Source organism: Rhyacophila brunnea, unplaced genomic scaffold (genome assembly GCF_057557595.1).
Source record: "Rhyacophila brunnea isolate RB1 unplaced genomic scaffold, BYU_Rbru_1.0 scaffold_7, whole genome shotgun sequence".
Lineage (NCBI taxonomy): Eukaryota > Metazoa > Arthropoda > Insecta > Trichoptera > Rhyacophilidae > Rhyacophila > Rhyacophila brunnea.
Genome location: NW_028233339.1, coordinates 30,868,089 through 30,886,090, shown reverse-complemented (window position 1 = coordinate 30,886,090; position 18,002 = coordinate 30,868,089). Strand labels below are relative to the sequence as shown.

The 18,002-nt window shown below is 32.7% G+C and overlaps 1 protein-coding gene across 1 annotated transcript in view; it reads right to left on the bottom strand.

The window, feature by feature from the left end:
- Positions 1-18,002, bottom strand: part of LOC147064713 (uncharacterized) — a 79,551-nt gene that overhangs the window by 11,614 nt on the left and 49,935 nt on the right. Inside the window, exon 2 of the mRNA XM_085958334.1 lies at positions 4,289-4,363. Coding sequence (XP_085814460.1) covers positions 4,289-4,363 — 75 coding nt within the window. The remainder of the gene's footprint in view (positions 1-4,288; positions 4,364-18,002) is intronic.

Genomic DNA, 18,002 nt, shown 5'->3' with positions numbered 1-18,002 from the left:
CTTATATTATACCTATTCATTTTTAAATTAATTTGTTATTCATGCGCCGAATGTGCTTGTTTATTAGCACAATCAATTTCAATAGTAGTCAAACCAAATTCATCATTGTTCATTGATAAATGGATTCTATCATGGGCCCCACGTCCCGAAAAGCGGGCCCCCAGACCAGGATCTTTCAACCATATGTTTAATATTCCTGAAACAAGGCAGCGACTTTTTTACTATTAATAAAATAAAATAATGTGAAAAGTGCATTAGCAAACTAACCAAGAACACAGGAAATAGATTTTCGTTTGCTTCAATATATCTGGCGTAGAAATTATTTAAAAGTGGAGACATGGTGAACTTATTTTTTTTTGTAATTTTGATTTCCAAAGTTCCAATTTTTTATAAATGCATTCACTTTGTCTTTTTAAATCAGTGCATGCATTAGTGGTCCTTGCATTGATTTATTCACTCGTTTTTTTTTTTAAATTTCAACCAAATAGACAAGTTTGCCTCAAATTTCAACATTATGAATTGACCCTTTTAATTCATTTTTTCACGAGATAGCCAGCGCGCTTGACAATAGTACATAAGTGAGGAATTATAAAATTAGTCTACATATTTTATATGACTGTTTTTTGTGTAGTTTATAACTAGCGGCCGTTTTATAAACTATGCATTTGCAAACTACAAACTGTGGCTACATTAATTGTGTTTTCGCGCTTCCCTTTGCAACACGCCGCGCCTCCCAGTTTGGAAATCGCTGCCGTAGACTAAACACACTCAAATCCCAGAAGATAATAAAAAAAACATATGGTTAATCATGAATATTATAATAATATGTTCCTTGAGAGAATTAAATTTGTTCCGCCGCTGTAATGTCGTATTTTTTCACCCGAAATTGATAACAGAATAAATAAATAAAAATACTGATTATTTTAAGATTTCTTTGTTAATATTAATTTTTTATTGGCCATATCTAATTTTTTAACGAAACTAAATGTGTTATAATAAAAACAATCTCCAAGGATTTTATTTATTACAAGCGTGAGAAATATTAAATGGTACCTACCTTGTACCTACATTATATTTTCAAAAGATTTTATCATTCTAGGAAATTAAGGGAACAATAGACTCTGAAATGTTATGACCAATCTATTTAATGATTTGATTATCTAGTTAAGAAACAAAAAAAAATGTAATTTACGTACCTAGTAATGGGTGAAATAATTATTTCATACAAAGCTTAGTAAGTATCTAGTGCAATTGACGTAAAATAATATTATTTCCAATTTGGTGTTAAATGCCGAATCTTGGTCTAGAGACTTTTATTAATTTAAATAATTCACAATATATGGAAATTCATCGTTATTATATCTGAGAAAGATGTGTAATGACTGTAATGAGTGTCATACGGTACCACCGAATAGCCCTTTATAAAAGTTCCAACTAAAAAAAATGTGCACGTGTATTACATGTCCGATAAACATTTTTTCGCGGCGCCCCAAAATTTCTAATTGAGGGATGGCCGAGGCCGTTGTTGACCACATATTATAATCTAAACGCTTATATATATATTTATATTTATTATATCCTTATGCTTTATCACTTGCGACGTCAAACTGCTAACTACATTATTTTTATCTGTTCTGTGTGCTTCTCTATACCATGAATACCCTTAACAAACCCAGTCAAAGCACACTCGAGTGCGTGGTAACCTTAATATAATAACCATTCCTAGGCATAAACAACTGGCAATGCTTCATAATAACGTAGGCTTCCAGGCCGCAGCACATGTGCATTGCACAAGTCTAAATTAACATCTTTATTTCATCAAAATAATAAACGGAAGTCAAATGTGTCAAAAACACATGTTTCACTGTTTACCCACATCAAAATCCCGCATATCAAACGTAGACCCCAGTGATACGCCTGGTTAAGAGCGGGTGTTGCACGAGGCGGATTGGTTTGGACGGGTCTAAGTTTGTGTTATCTTTATTTCCGGCTCCACATTAAGTTTTGACGGATTAGATTTTATTTCAGCTACCGCCAAATACCCAGTTCCACAGACGTAGTCAATCCTAAATTGAGTCAGGATTCGCTGTCACCAAAGGATATTTATTATTCATCTTCAAAAACTCAGCCAGTTTCTTATTAACAAGTTTTGTTTTTATGTAGGTACGTACTGTCCGACGTCAAGACAACAATATTACCTACTATATTAGTAATCTTAAATATGTGAATAGAATTAATATTGTCTGTAATGTTATTCTAATATTGGAATATGATGCGGCACCCCAAAGCACTGAGACGCATACTTTGAAAACTTTTACCGAAATCCATTAGAAAATTACAAATATCCACAATCATAATTGACACGAAATAAGACAGGAAAATATCCCATAAATTTAGTGGCATATTTGTATTTGATCATCTAATTATATCTCATGCCAGTAAGCAGAAATCATTTAGCGGTCAATGCTTTTAAAATACCTGTGCGTGAAATTATTTCTTAAAATTCCTTTCGTATGATTTGTCACTCAAAAGGTCGTGAACGTTGGTTATTAAAATGACTCCTTGATTTCGCAGTATGAAGGCTTACATTATTAATTTGCAGACATTAATAAGTACCCCACTGCTACTAGATATTATTAGTTGTATGTGTGGTATAATCGACATAATATATAGGAGAATGCAGCAGTAGTAATTTTGATTTTTATGTCTACCGAAAACTTTGTTAAATAAGCAGGTACCTTTATATCAGAGGCGTGCGCTTCATATATGCCGGAGGCTCCCAACTTTATTTTCGTCACGAGTGCGTTTATAGTGTATAGTCAAAAAAGGAACGACGGGCACAATTTTCTCCAATGAAACTTCCATAACATACAAATTTGACAAATAAATAAGTATTATTTAAATTTTTCAATTTCCATTCAAAAAACTTCCATATATTGAACATATATAACTTGAAAACACCTCAGATATATATCTACTAGAAAAAAACACATTTGAAAAAAATACGATGCCCAACGGGTTTGAACCCGCATATCCACTGGTATCATTCCAATATGCTATAACCAATTAAACTACGGGCCTCCTACCTAATTTCGAAAATTTAAACTAGTTTTGATAGTGATTTTTTCTAGTAGGTATATAATATCTGAGGTGTTTTCAAGTTATGTATGTTCAATATAATATGGAATGTTACAATCTCTTGTGAGTTATTCGTTGAATAAAAGAAATGTTTTATGCAAAACCTGTAAACATTATTTAATATCAGTAATGACATAGGTTAAGTTGATTGTTCAACACATCGACGATAAATTTATTACATACAATCAACCAACACAAAAATTCTCTTGTCTCCTTATTTTTAGATATTAATCGATTTTACATTCTTAAAGAATTATATTTTTGCTTTCTTTTTAATTATAAAATCTACAAATGAAGGACCCGCATTTTTGTTTATTCTTAGATGCATATGGGTGGGATGATTTACTCATCCTGTCATTCTATCCCTATGCGATGGTCAAGGTAATGATCATCATCCAATAGGTTTCAGAAAAAAATATGCTATCTGAATATTGTGGAATCCGTATTCTCCACCTAGAATCGACATTCTTATTCATATTTCGATACTTAATATACCTACCATACCTACTATAACTTAAGTTTTAGTAATGTCCATGAATAGTACCTATTGTGGAATACTTCAGTGCCATCGATATCTGGTATCGGTATCGTATAACGAAAATATCGATACCTAACAAAATATCAATTTATCAGCCAACAAAATTTCGATACTTTTTTGATGACTCTACATGACGTGTAACTACCATTTCTAGCGTAGTCAAAATTCAATGTATGTTATTAATGTTGGGTATAAGATAATTCGGCGCCGGGACAACTGGGCACCATGCAATCGAATTAAATTCGAAAATAAACAGACGTTTATATATGAATATTATTTATATTTAAATTATTATATTATTATTTAATACTTGGTGAGAATTTAAATATGCACACGTAAATAATGATTTAATTGTGCATATGTTTATGTTCCAACGAGAATAGAGTTCTTTTATTTTTATATCAAGCCTCAGGCATGATAATTCTTAATCCGCAATGAAAATCTTTTGGTAAGAGCAAAATGAATTAAAACTACAAAGTAGTAGTCAGAAAATGATTATACTTCCCTGTCTACTTTCTGTATAAAATCGTAACGAATGCCTATTTATTTCATTCGATAGTGCGGCGCCCAGTTGTCCCATTCCCTTAATGTTATTATTGTCGATTATCATACCCCTTCTTCTGTCAAATGGTCCTGAATAATGAGAGAAGAGATTACTCCAGCCCTTAGTCCGATTCTGCCCGGAATCTGAAATTAAAAAAAATATATAAATAAAAAAGTACCTATATGACGTATTAAAAAATCTCAATAAAAGAATGCTAAATTACGATTTTTTAAAACTGATGTACCTATATATTATGAGAATGCATGTATTTTTTAAATTTAACAACGATTGCCCTAGCAAAGTTATATTTGGATTTTCATGCAACTATTTGTTTGGTTATTGATTTATCCTATTATGATATAAATATATGTATTTAATTCAAATATATTTGATTAAATCATTGAGGGACTAGTTTATTAATGATTATTTTGGAATTTATTGTTCTGAAAAAGTATCTATAATAAAAGTAATTCCAGCCAATTGGAATAATGTGGTTATTTACATGAATTTTAGGCAGAATTTAATTAGACATTGCAATTTTTTAGCCGATATATATGGTGAAAGATAATATAATACACACTGTCAGTAGATGTTATTATTTTATATGATATTATAACGGTGATGCGTTATTTTATTTAAATTTCGCTTGTATTGTATTTGCATAGAAACGTTTTAAAATATTCATTTCGCTTGGATGCCATAATTATTGTAGTATAGAAATTGTGTAGGTGAATAATATGTAATATGTACAATGTGAATAAGAGGTGTTTGAAAAGACCAATCGAGTGTAATATGACGGTTTCCAGGGATTTTCAATCTACTTTTTTATATATACATTTTAGAATTTGGTAATTTAAAAAAATAGATTAGACGCTAAATGGATTGTATTTGATAATTTGTTAAGGATATACTTCAGTTGAGGCATGGTCTAAAAATATCGTGGGAAAGCGATGCGCGGATTGTGCAAATGACGCGTGCCGAACGAAATATAATTTGTCATAAAAATCCAACATGCGTCCATTTAATGTTATGTTTATTGTTATATTACTAATAATAATAGTATTTAGTAGATTTAAGAATATTTTCATCCGACGCCATGACAAAACAAATCGACGTGCGCACACATCCACTGTCGGTCTCCGATTGGCGACGAGTGCAAAATTTCGTCGCACCTACTGTTGAAAATTATTTGCCGTTTCACTGAAGTACACTCTTAATATAATAAATTCAGCGGATACTGTGAGTAAAGATTGTAATTTATCGACTTATTTATTATACCGGGATTTGATAATAAATTAGAAAATTACAAGAAACATTATTCAATTCTAGAGAATTCGAAATCCGTTTTTGTAATGTTTTCCATACTAAATCTTAAATTGTTCTTTCCTTGATTTTTATTTTCCCTGGTCGCGTCCCTTTTGTAATGTTTGTTTTAGCTGCCAATTGAAATTTTTCCTCTCATAATCAGATTCGAGAATCTTCAATGATCGAGGTTACATTAAATTGTGAAAAAATGATTAATATTGAATGGAATCATGTATATTATTATGGTTGTAACAACGGTACGGTTGTGATACTTTCTTTTACATCCATCACCTGCCACCTGTTGTGCGGGCATATTATATCGTGACGTAGTCGCCCTTAAATAGTCCCAGAAGCAACTTCCCAAGACCTTGGTTAGACTTGGAGGTTTGGACTAAAGTGTGCGTGATTCCCATTCTGATAATATAATATGCTACGGTCAATCCTCGATGAGAAAGGGCCATCTCGCTCGCTGTAAAATGCTGATTCTTTTTGATAGCTGATAAACTTTCCCTCATAGATAACAAGCCGCATTGGCCAACCAGTCTTCAGTCCCAGAGGATTTGATCGGTATCTTGCAATTCCCCACAATCCACATAAGCAAGTCGGAGATTCTAGTAGGCCAAGCTGGCAGAGATTACGGTTTCGTTACTGCGTTACAGACAGAAACAAAAAACTACCACAATAAAAAAACTTTAGATAGGTACATAGTAACAAAATTCAGTAGTTAATTGAGCTTTTCCATATCAAATCGATAGTTAAGGAGAAGATACAATTATTTAGGGACACACATTCATGCCGTGACTGCAAAAAACAACGTTGTATAAAATTTAAAATCATAAGAAATTTATTTATCATTTCACGGCTAAGTCAATGTTTTACCAATCAAATTACAATAGCTGGTAATGTTTTCAAATTATATTTTACATTCTTACACTGCATGTTGGGAGTTCCTGAGGATTGAAGATTTCCCAGGGCATTAGCGGTCGCGCCTAAGTGTGGGAATCTTTTGCGATGATCGCCAGCAAAGTCAAGTCTACAGTTTTCTCTACCATTTACCTGATGCTGACCTATCTAATGGCGTAGGTACTGTCTGGTTAACCCGTGTGTATTTACCCCCCTTTTAGTTGACAATTTTATTCCGAAAAATGTAATGATAATATCTAATTGTTATACAGATATAATATTATGTCATCATTGTTAATTTAGCGATACAAGTTATTTTAAGTTCGTTTTATGACTTTCTTTCGAGAATCTATAAGGAATACAGAGTATAGAAACTATTGTTTCTTCACCAAAACTCGATTCTAAAAAATAAGTTATTTTGTGATAAGAAACCATTTCGATGAAAGGTAAACGATTTTATCTATTGATATTTTCATTTTTGCATTAGATGCGACTCTTGTAATCCAAAGCGTAAGGCACTGAATTCTCATACCAGTGTGTATATCTTTGTGATTTTCTTTGTTATTTTATCACTAGGTTATTTTTTCACTAGGCACTCATTACTACACTGCTGTGATTGGGTCTCCTGGCCTATTTCAGTGTTAAAAAAGAAAATGATATATACATACCTACCACGATATGCTCTAACATACAAAATATCAATATTAAAGTGGATTCGTTTTGCAGAATAGGTCTAGGACAAGTTACTGATGAAAATTGAAATAATCACCCTTATCCGGAATACGTTACGTTCATTTTTACCTACATACCAGCATCTGTATTTTTGTAATAACATTTAGTCGGAAACCTGTAGACGCGTTATTAGAATAAAACAACAATGCTGTAAAGGCACGCATGCACAACTAACCATTATTGAAATATTAATAGGTAGAGTTATTTTTCACTATATTTTATCTCTTTATATCTGTTTACGAAATGATAAAATAATTATAAGCAGACCATGGTAGATTCAGATGGCTATGGGAAGAGTTGTGCTTAGTGTATTTTTCACGACTGGTTATTTGTAAATCTAGAATCTAGATGTATGACTAATTATTGACATATTAAAAATAATTAAAAGATTTTTCTTATGAACTGTATACGTGCTTGTATATTCCTTTTTTAAATGTAGTTAATATGTTTATATTATGTCCTTTATTTGTGCCCAACTCTGCGAAATACTGGTACATATAATATAACATGAAATAAATAATGTTATTTTTATGTTGCTGTTATTTAGTTATAAGTAGATTGCAGCTGAAGCTGGTTTTTAGAGCATTTGATATTAGTTGTTAAAGAAAATATCAACAAGTCACCCACTTGAGTTGATTATTTTGAATATTTACTCTTTTTTATAACATAACATGGATTCGTAAATTAAATATGATATCATTCATCCCCCATTACTTAATGACTATTTGATATTATATTTGCAGACAACGCCTTGTTAAGGAGTCCAAACTATGTATATTTTTTATGTCAATGTAAATCATTTCAAATGTCAAGTGTAAATTTGAAATATATTATTATAATTATTATTTCAATCCTTTCATTTTTCCTCTTAAATGAAAGTGTACACGATTTTCGATTACTTATTTTGTACTGCCAAACTTTAAAAAAATCATTTAAAATTATCGAAATGTAGGTATAACAGTGTTTTTATTAGAATTAAGTACCTACGAGTGTGTCTATGGTACATGTATAGTTATTTATTTTATTTTAATCGTACGAATAACTTTATAAGTCATATTTTAGAGAATGAGATTACTGGTAATAATAACTATAACTAGGAAGATGTAAACTGTTTTTACTACAAATTGAGGACACCTTTATTATTACAACACTCGATGGCGATTGCAGAACTATTTTTAGTGTTTTTTAATTATTAGCTATGGAAAAATGAATATGTTACACCCATGACACCCACAAGGAGGGGGGTGACAGGACTCTAGCCTGTTCTCCCTTAGCCTGGGCCCGGCATGGTGAGTCAACCAGCTAAGTGAGATAAACACAAATCACATTTTTTTTCTGATTGCAAAAAAAGTCGTGGTATGACGATTGATATAAATAAATGAAAATTTACGCGTAGTATTTTATTTTACATTTTTTTAGTGTGTTTCTTAAAAATAGCTAATCTAATTATTGCAATTACTTGGATATCACAAAAGTCGAAAACTCAATAATTTAAGTAAATTTATTTAAATAGGTATAAAAATCGCTAAAAATACACGACCTAACCTTAATTTTACCTTAAGGTAGTTCACTGGTGTTCAGTGGAATACTATTTGGGAAACACTGCAGTGTCGAGCATCACACTAACCTGAAAATTTTAGTTATCGGTAGGAAGGAGGGCCTGCCAAAAATCCGGGCCTAGGGGCCCGTTTCAGTATGTGGGGATCATGGCTGCACTCGTATATTTTAATACGGAGGTCTGTGTTGATGTTTTGTAGATGTTCGAAATAATGATAGTCAATTTTTTATATGAATGCAAGGCGTTTTTATTTCAGTGCACTCATGTCTAATAAAACTCAGAGGACTGAAAAGTAAATGTACTAGAAATGTAATAATTGATATAAGAATTAAGTCTATGTCGCCTTTACTTTCATGTATTTAGGCTCCATATGTTTGATCCTCAATATCTTTGGATACACCAGATTTTTATAGTTATATAATATTTATAATACGAAGTTATGTTATATAGTTTTGCATTCAATGAAATCTATGAATTTAATTCATGCAAAACAACTGGCTTTTTAAAAGTTAACTATTTTGTTCATTATAAATTTAACCAGGTTTATAAAATAATGTGAATCATTTTGTATCGTTTAGGTGAGTGCATTTTCATCATACAGTTAGTAAAAATAACGTAACTGCGTGATATTGTTTTTATGTTTGTATTTAGATATATAGAGATACCTACTTGCATTGTTTTACGTTGGAAAATGTCGTTGCAAGATATATGATGTGACCGTGAATAAAATGCTTCGGTGACAAGTATTGTGGTGTAAAATATACTTCTCAAATGTCACAATATTACACGAGAAAACAAAATTACATATTAGATCGATCGATCTATAAAAGTTTTATTTTTTAATTTTACTTAACTGATTACTTAATTTAAAACGGTTAATTTGTATGTTTGTTTGAACCGTAATCATTTTTAAACATCTATACAGATTCACCGAAGATGGCGACACTGATTAGTTTATGGTTACTCGTTTTGCGAATTCGGACGTAGTAGACAAACGCTGTCCATCATTTCATATGTCCTTCATTCGAACTGAGATTGAACCGGTGACAAAAATATTTAAACTAGAGTCATAATCTCATAACTATTATTTCTTGAGCCCCTCCCCAGCTCTGAACCTAAATGTAAACAAATATTTTTATAATCTAAAAAACCACCACCGCTCATAAAAATGAGACATTAAAAACCATAAATAGTATTGTAGCTTTGAATCACATGTTATTATTTTTTTGTCACTATTGTCTCCATGATATTTTTTTCCTTCCGTTATAAGCTAAACTTCCCATGATAGATTCATACTAAATCGTGACGCCGATGTGAACCTATATATATTATATTATACATATCTATTGTACATTTTCAATATACATTCTTATAATATTTTTCAATGAAGTTAGCTTATTTATTCTTTTATAGTCAAAGTAAGCTGTTTATTCGGTTAACACTACTGCTCTAAATTGAAATGAATAATATATCATTTACAAGAATCTGTGATATTTGTCGTTTTTTAAATATTATATATCACATCCTTCGTTAAAGAAAACATAAGGATCCTACATTATTATGTTTTTTGTACATTTTTTTTTATTTACAACTAAATTATATAATATTACTAGCTGACCCGGCAAACGTTGTTCTGCCATATAAATTATTTCTAGTGAATATTTTGGTTGTTAAATAAAAAATAACGAATGTATCGTAAGTGTGTGGGGATGGGATCTATGACAGAAAGAGGAATGGAGGGCTGTAGACGATGACCGCCGATAAAAACAAAAAAACAACAACCATTCATTTTCTCAATTCAAAATAAGTAATAGTGTTCATAATGAATGAATTACGTATGATAGGATCTCGTTGTTTAATGTTTATGCATTAACCGTATTGTCCCTTCCAGAAAATTAGCGGATATTGGAGAGCGTCGTATGAACGGTGTGTGTCAGCGATGAACTCCAGACTATTGTTTCTTCTTCGAATCACGATTTCTCGCGTCGATGTGCGGTCGCCAACCATGATTTCAGCAATGTCGTCAACAACAGGCGCATTGAATCGATGCACGTGCTCTCCAGCTGGTGTTTTATTAGGATTGATGACAATAGCGTGATTGTCACTTTGCAATTCGTGCATGTGTGCTTTGAAGAATTTCAATAATTCATTGTGCTCATTCAATAGGGCGTCCAGTTTGCCGACGATGCGCCTAGCATTAGGCGAATTGAGGTTATTGTAGCCGCAACGTGCATCCACACGATTGATGTCCTCACCGCCCATGAAGTAGATTTGTAAAAAATTATGTGGTTCGTTTGGCATTGGCAGCAATGAGCCTACTTTGTGGTATACTTGACCTTTGATTTTGAACGTAGAATGGAATTGTTGACCATTTGCCGCAGTATTGTGAACTATTTCTGTTGCTCCGAACGAAGTCATTTGGTAGTATGAATTGAATGTGCGAATGGACTTCAGGAACAGGTTTGAATCTGGAACCGTGCCGATGAGCAAGCCGTTCAATGGTTCTGGTGGTATCTCAATTTCTGGTAGTTGCACTTTTCCTGATGCGCAACACATCCCGGCTGACTCATGTTTGAATTTGAGCGCATGACAATGGGGACATTCTTTGTCCATAGCACCAATCAGCACTTTTGGATGAGCGGAATATTCAATATCTGGCTCGTACTCGAATGCGAGACGAAGGAACGAAGCGGATGTAAATGTTCGATGTACTTGTTGGCGTTGTCGGCCATTTGCTCTGCGTGTGTTAACTACGAACCGGCGCGTTTGGCTCCGTTCCAATTGTCGTTGTTGATTTCGTTCAGCTTGTGCCTCTTGTGATTGAGATGCACGCAATTGCGACATGCTCATACGCACGTTTTTGTTATCTTGTTGGATTTGTTCGTCTGTTCTTTCTGCTCTACTATTTCGCATATTTGTTGCTTTATTCGTTCGACTGCTCAAATGGCCCCCTTGCATCTTGCTGGCACTGTGCACTGTAATTCACGCACACAAAAATAGATAAATTTAAATAAATCGTACAAAATTTTTCACGCACTGCGTTGTGATATGCCGAATGAAATGTCAAAGTGACGTGACGCTTCTTTTGAATTCTTCTCGAACGTAGCGCCATCTGTCATTCAACAACATAAATAATTTCGTTCTGTTTGAAATACGAACGACGGTTAAATTTGTTCATACAAAAATAATAAAATCGCGATTAAAAAATGGGACTGTGGGGGAGGAAGGTGAAAATTTGGAGTTATAAGTATTTTTTAATGCAAAATAATAAAAAAAATACAAAAAAAAAATTTCAAAAAAATAAAAGAAAAATTTTTCTGGATAGAGATACCCTAATCATCTAGCTGTATAAAATATACTTGTTGACCTATTCTCATAGCTAAAAAATATATATAAAAAAAATCATAAAAATCGGTCGAGCCATTTCGGAGGAGTGCGACCACAAACATCGTGACACGAGATTTTTATATATATAGAGATGTTTCTTGCGTGCCTGAAATGATGCTTGCCAGCGAGGGATTTATTTTTGAAAAATCTCATGATCAGTATTTCCATCGATAGAAAGTAATGATATTAAAGTATTGACGTATCGTTAAAAAACTAATACTTTTTTGACGGCCTTATGTACATCTCAGTACAATTAATATTGATTGAATAAAATAAGCGCTGAATGTATTGGTGTTAAACAGTAATGATTTTAAAACGAAAAAAATCATTTATAAATTAAAATTCAGAAAATGTTACCTATGACATTCGCAGAAATAAACCTTTCCTTAATAATATTAATACTATCGACCGAAGGTACCTACTTGATGGAATTTGAATTTAAATTCTAATGGATTTAAGTTTTGTACTATTCCATTTTAGTGAAACAACACTTCCACTCAAATGGAATAGTACAAAACTTAAATCCATTAGAACTTTCCTTAATAGGCGTTTCCGGCTATAAACCTTTAAATTAAGTTAAGGCTATGTTAATCCTTGCATAGGTAGTTATTTATACAAATGAATTTATATTGTATACTTGTGTTACTAGTATTATTAGTATGTGTACATAGCAGTGGAAAAATTCGAATAGTGATGACATCGTGATGTCGTGACAATGCAGCTGGGCGACAAAAACTATATATATTTTTCCAAAATTTCCCGCAAAGTCACGAGCCACCATTATGAGAAATTTCTCACTTTTCCTTTTGTCTGAGACTTCTCGATCGACAGCCACTAAAGAGGCTTTTGTAGAATTTAATTTCGGATTTATAACATTCTCTTCAAGACAATGCTCTATTTTACGCCGAATTATCGCAAGGTGTTGATTGAAAAGATGATTCGATACTTTGATTAGTTACACGACGATCCGCCTCTGCACCGATGTTGCCAATTAAAAAAAATACTCAATTACTAAATAGTGCCTTTATAAAATTTTAAAAGATAAATCGCAACCATCATCGGTGTTTTTGTGCTTTTTATTAATACTACGCGACTTTATAATAATAGAAAATTATTGAATTTTAGGTAGAAATCTTTTTTGAACTGAACTGTCTGTATGCATAGAAATTAAATTTGTATAAGCAGTCCCATATAATATATATAAGCAAATGTTTACAAATTGTTTACGGGGACCCTTCTATTATTTTGATTTATATACTGCGTCCACTAGTAGGTCAATGTTTAACATGGTATAAATACAAACAAAGAAATTTAATCATAACGCTTATGAGACATCGTTCATTGTAAATGTATGTCAGATATGTTTTAATAACATATTATATTATATATACTGAATATTCGTCCCGTTTTGCGATAATTGCATTTTTAGATGGGTTGGAAAACCATTGATTTTTTCGTGGTTATTTGGAAAATGGAGTTCCTAATTTAAAAAAAAATGATATTTCAATGTTGCAAGCTTGGGAAATTCATTAAACAGTTCGATTTGTGAACACATATTTGGGGCTTATCATACGTTGTCAGTCTCCATATGGGGTTGGTGGAAGTTGCTGCAACATAATTGAAACTCTCCCTTTGAACGATAGTTGATTGCTTTATCGAATTAGGAATCCGCCTCTGAGTTCCTAATTGTTATTTTATTACAGTTGTGCTGTGCAAGTAACTAATTACAGTGCAGGCGCCGATGGACGGGCACCGGAAAAACATTGTTGAAAAACGTTTGCCGCGTCTTCGAGTGTGAAGGTCAATGCGGCGGTTTGACCCCGAACTTGTCTTGCTCGTGAACCTGGGTAGGAGCGATGCCCGACATACTGTTTAATTTTTTTGAAACATAATATTTTAAATACGAGAGATCTTCTTGCACTGGCGTAAGTGAATAACACCTGGATTCAATTAATGTTTGTGAGAGCAAAAAGGTGTACGACAAGGGTGCATAGTCTCTCCATTTTTCAACATGTATAGATGATATAATATAATGAGAACGTCGCTTGATAATTGGGAAATCGGTGTCTATATAGGGTGAAAAAATATTCAACCCTAAGATGGTGCATAATACTTTACTCTACTACAGATTACTTTGTAAAATATCTACAAATCTTGCTATCTAACCGTGTTTTAAACCTTGGGACGGGTCACGGGATAGCAAGATGAGAACAGTTACCATGGTCTTCATTTCATTTGGTGGCCGTCGTGAAGGGCGTGTTCATTTGTTTGTTAGAAACGATCCACTGTGTTGAATGGTTGACTTTCAACTGACTACTAAAAACGCGCGAAATATTTAACAGCTGGTAATAAAATTTAGGTTAAAAAATAGGTTCTGTTTGTTATAAGTGCCATTGTCTATGCAACTATTGATATATAACTGCACATTTTTCATAGTGTGTACTAAAATGAGTAAAGCAGGGGTCTTTTTTCAGCTTCACTTTTATATATTTAGGCTACATCTTTATAGAATAAAGGTTTCTTCAATATTTTAAATCTCACTATAGATACGCAGACAATGCTTTACATATTACAACGTCCTAACATGAACGTAATTTAAGGACTAGAGCTTGTTGACGATTTTGTTTATATTGGATCTTGCATTTGAAGCATAGGAGGTTGCAAAAAGAGAACTGATCGTAAAATTGGCATTGAAATAGTACAAAGGTCAAAAACGATGAAATATGGAAAAGTAGAGACCGACAAGTCTAACGTGAGGCTGCCCGGCAACGCGGTAGCTATGCAGCGGAGCCTCACGTTAAATTTGTCGGTCTCTAGTGCCGTATTACAATATTCGGCTTTTCAAGACTCTGATCTTCTACATCTTTCTTTATAGTGCTAAGACCTGAAGCATAAAAAAAGAAATCCCTACGTAATATATTTATATTTGGAGGCGCATGCGAAGTATTACATGGACGGCAAAGAGGAAGAATATCTCCGTTATGAAAAAAATAAACGCGAAAGACTAGCTTTCTAAAATTTCTTCTTCTTCTTTGGGACCTCGTGACTAAGGATCGTGACAGAGGTGATTTGGTCATCTGAGAGCCTTCCCCATGTCATCTTTCTTGGTATTCAACAGCGCACATGGACTTTGTCCGTGTAAAACCAGTGATATTCTAGAATCTAGATTTGATGTGGCCATTTGGAGACAGCTCTTTCTTGCCCTCTTCGACTTTCCAAAATACGCTGATTAAATCTAATTGCAATATAATTATCTAAAAATAAGAGTCGCACCTCAAATAAATGGTGAAATGCTACTCGAAGAACGTGTAATACGGCCCTAGTGATTTTCTGTCATCTGCAATACGTAAAAATGTTTTCGGTAGCCAAAATGTATTCGTACAAATGTTAACGAACAAATTACATGTAATCGAAGTATTTACAATCGCGGCAGGATCTAATCGGTCTCTATATAGCAGTCATAACTCCTGACATTATCTATGTTATATTGCTTAGCGTTCATCTACCCCAGTTGGAAAACAACCATCAGAGCTTTTGATGTTCTGTCTGAAACAAGACGTAAAAGTGTAAATTATCTCATGTAATATTGCTCTATTAGCTCCAAGTTTATACAAAAGCATTCAAGTATGACCAGAAAGACGGCTTAAAGTGGATGCAATATTATAATGCTTAGGATTATTATAACCATGGGTCTGCTTCATTTCGTGTGTATAATGAAGTATCTGAGGTTTCACTACCTATTCAGAGGAAGCTGTCTTGGAAATTCACATTCATACTGAATATGTTATTATGACTTCTGTCTCACGGTAAAACATAGATTTTACTGCCTTTTCAACTAATAATTATCATTATTTTAAATATGCCTACATATACTCAAATGATTGTGTTATTTAAGCTATTATTTTCACCACATCTGCACATATACGAAGAAAATTTACGATCACATACTATGTGAATAGATAATTTATTTATATAATTGCATTTTAATTTTGTAATAGTAACTACCAATATAACGTAAATTACCTATCTACGATTGCCTGGTTGGTAGAATGTTCATGTTTAATCTTGCAACTGAGTTATAAAAATGCACGATGTTTATTCAATATGTATTTGATCCAGTGCAGCGATTAAATGGGTTGGATTAATGAATAATAACAATTTTTTTATTCAAAGAATAATTTACAAGATTTAAGAATGTAACATTCTAATTATTGAACATACTTAGATAATTGTCTTTATCTTTAAATCTTTTTGAAAAAAGTAAGACACCCACCCCGCAGGAATCAAATCTGCATCTCTCAATTTGGAAAACGCTTCAGAGTGTATTAAAAAGTCATTAGTTAAAATTTGTCGTAATTAAGTATGACGCCTTTAGTATTATGGTCTATGTGCATGGGCGCAATACGCGAGAGACGCAGGTTCGATTCCTGTCTTACTTTTTTCAAAAAGATTTTTCTATTGGTTATAATATATTTTCTCAGAATTGTTTTCATAATATTATGTAAGTATGTTCAATAATTAGAATGTTACATTCTTATAGTAGGATAATAATAGTTACTATTCTTGGTAAAAAGTCTGTTCATATAATTTCATTCGTAGCAAATTCATGGCAGAAAATAAAAAAATAACAGTTATAACTGTACCGTAAAACCCCCTAACTTCGCCCGGTTTTTTAACAGAAAGTCGTTTTGCCACCAAAATATCCACCAATATGAAGTCTTATAGATCTTATGAAATGCACAATGATAGTGTTTAATTTTATTTATATTGAAGTAATACTCTTTTCATACTAAATAATACAATAAATCACTATTTTTTATATAGACGAAGTTACGGCACGATTCCCTAACTTCGCCCAATGTGTTTTAGTAGGTACAATAAAAAAATATTGTCTATGGATACTCACGAAATCTATTAAAAAATAGCCTTAAGCAAATTCAGGTCTTATGCTAGAGACAATTTGACATATTTTAAAGAAATATCTACGTTGGCGAAGATAGGAATCACTTCAATGACTGTTTCATACAACCTACCAATTTACGCTAGGGCTGCCAAAACCCAAAGCATTATAGTATCATTTTTATGTGTTGATTTACATAGTAAATTTTTAATAAAGGAAATATGAGAAAAATTGTTAACTGGTGATTCAAAGTGATGAATAGTTTTTAGTCTAAAAACAATAAAAATAAAAAAAACACATTTATTTCAAGAAAATCGTTTTTTTGTGACAACCCTAAAGCCAGGGGAAGTATAGGAACAAGTAGTTCAAAAAACATAGCCTGACATTGCATACTCAAATAATTGATGTTTTATTATAAATATCGGAAATCGCACGTTACATTTGGCAAGCAGACTATATCACTATATTATATTAAAAATATGAAGAACCTACCTCTACAAGATTCGTAGAAATCAGCAAAAGTTCAGAGGTATTCCGAAAAAATCTCTTCAAACCGGACTCGAAAAAACGGTACTAACACAAACACGGCGAAAATAATAGCGGTTTGAAAATTGTGTGGTGACAGGACGAATATTATCTTTAAAATCGCCTCAGTGACTTAAAGTGGTGCAATAGTAAAAACATGAGTTTTTAGTGTTTAATTGACTTAGGTGAAGTTAGGGACACTTGGCGAAGTTAGGGGGTTTTACGGTAACCTAATGACTTATGGTTACTTAAAAAAAACGAACGCCTGAAAGCTGAGAATTACACTTTTATTTACTACATCTATAATTATAATACTTACATCTTTATTATAGAAAACTGAAGAAAGGTAGGGGTGAAACATCCCTTCTGAGTTAATTAGATTTCATCAAATCTTACTGTCACGCGGAGAAGGGAGAGAGAGCGGGACCGTAGAAGCCACTAAATAAGGTTCAATCAGGTACCTAGTTAACGG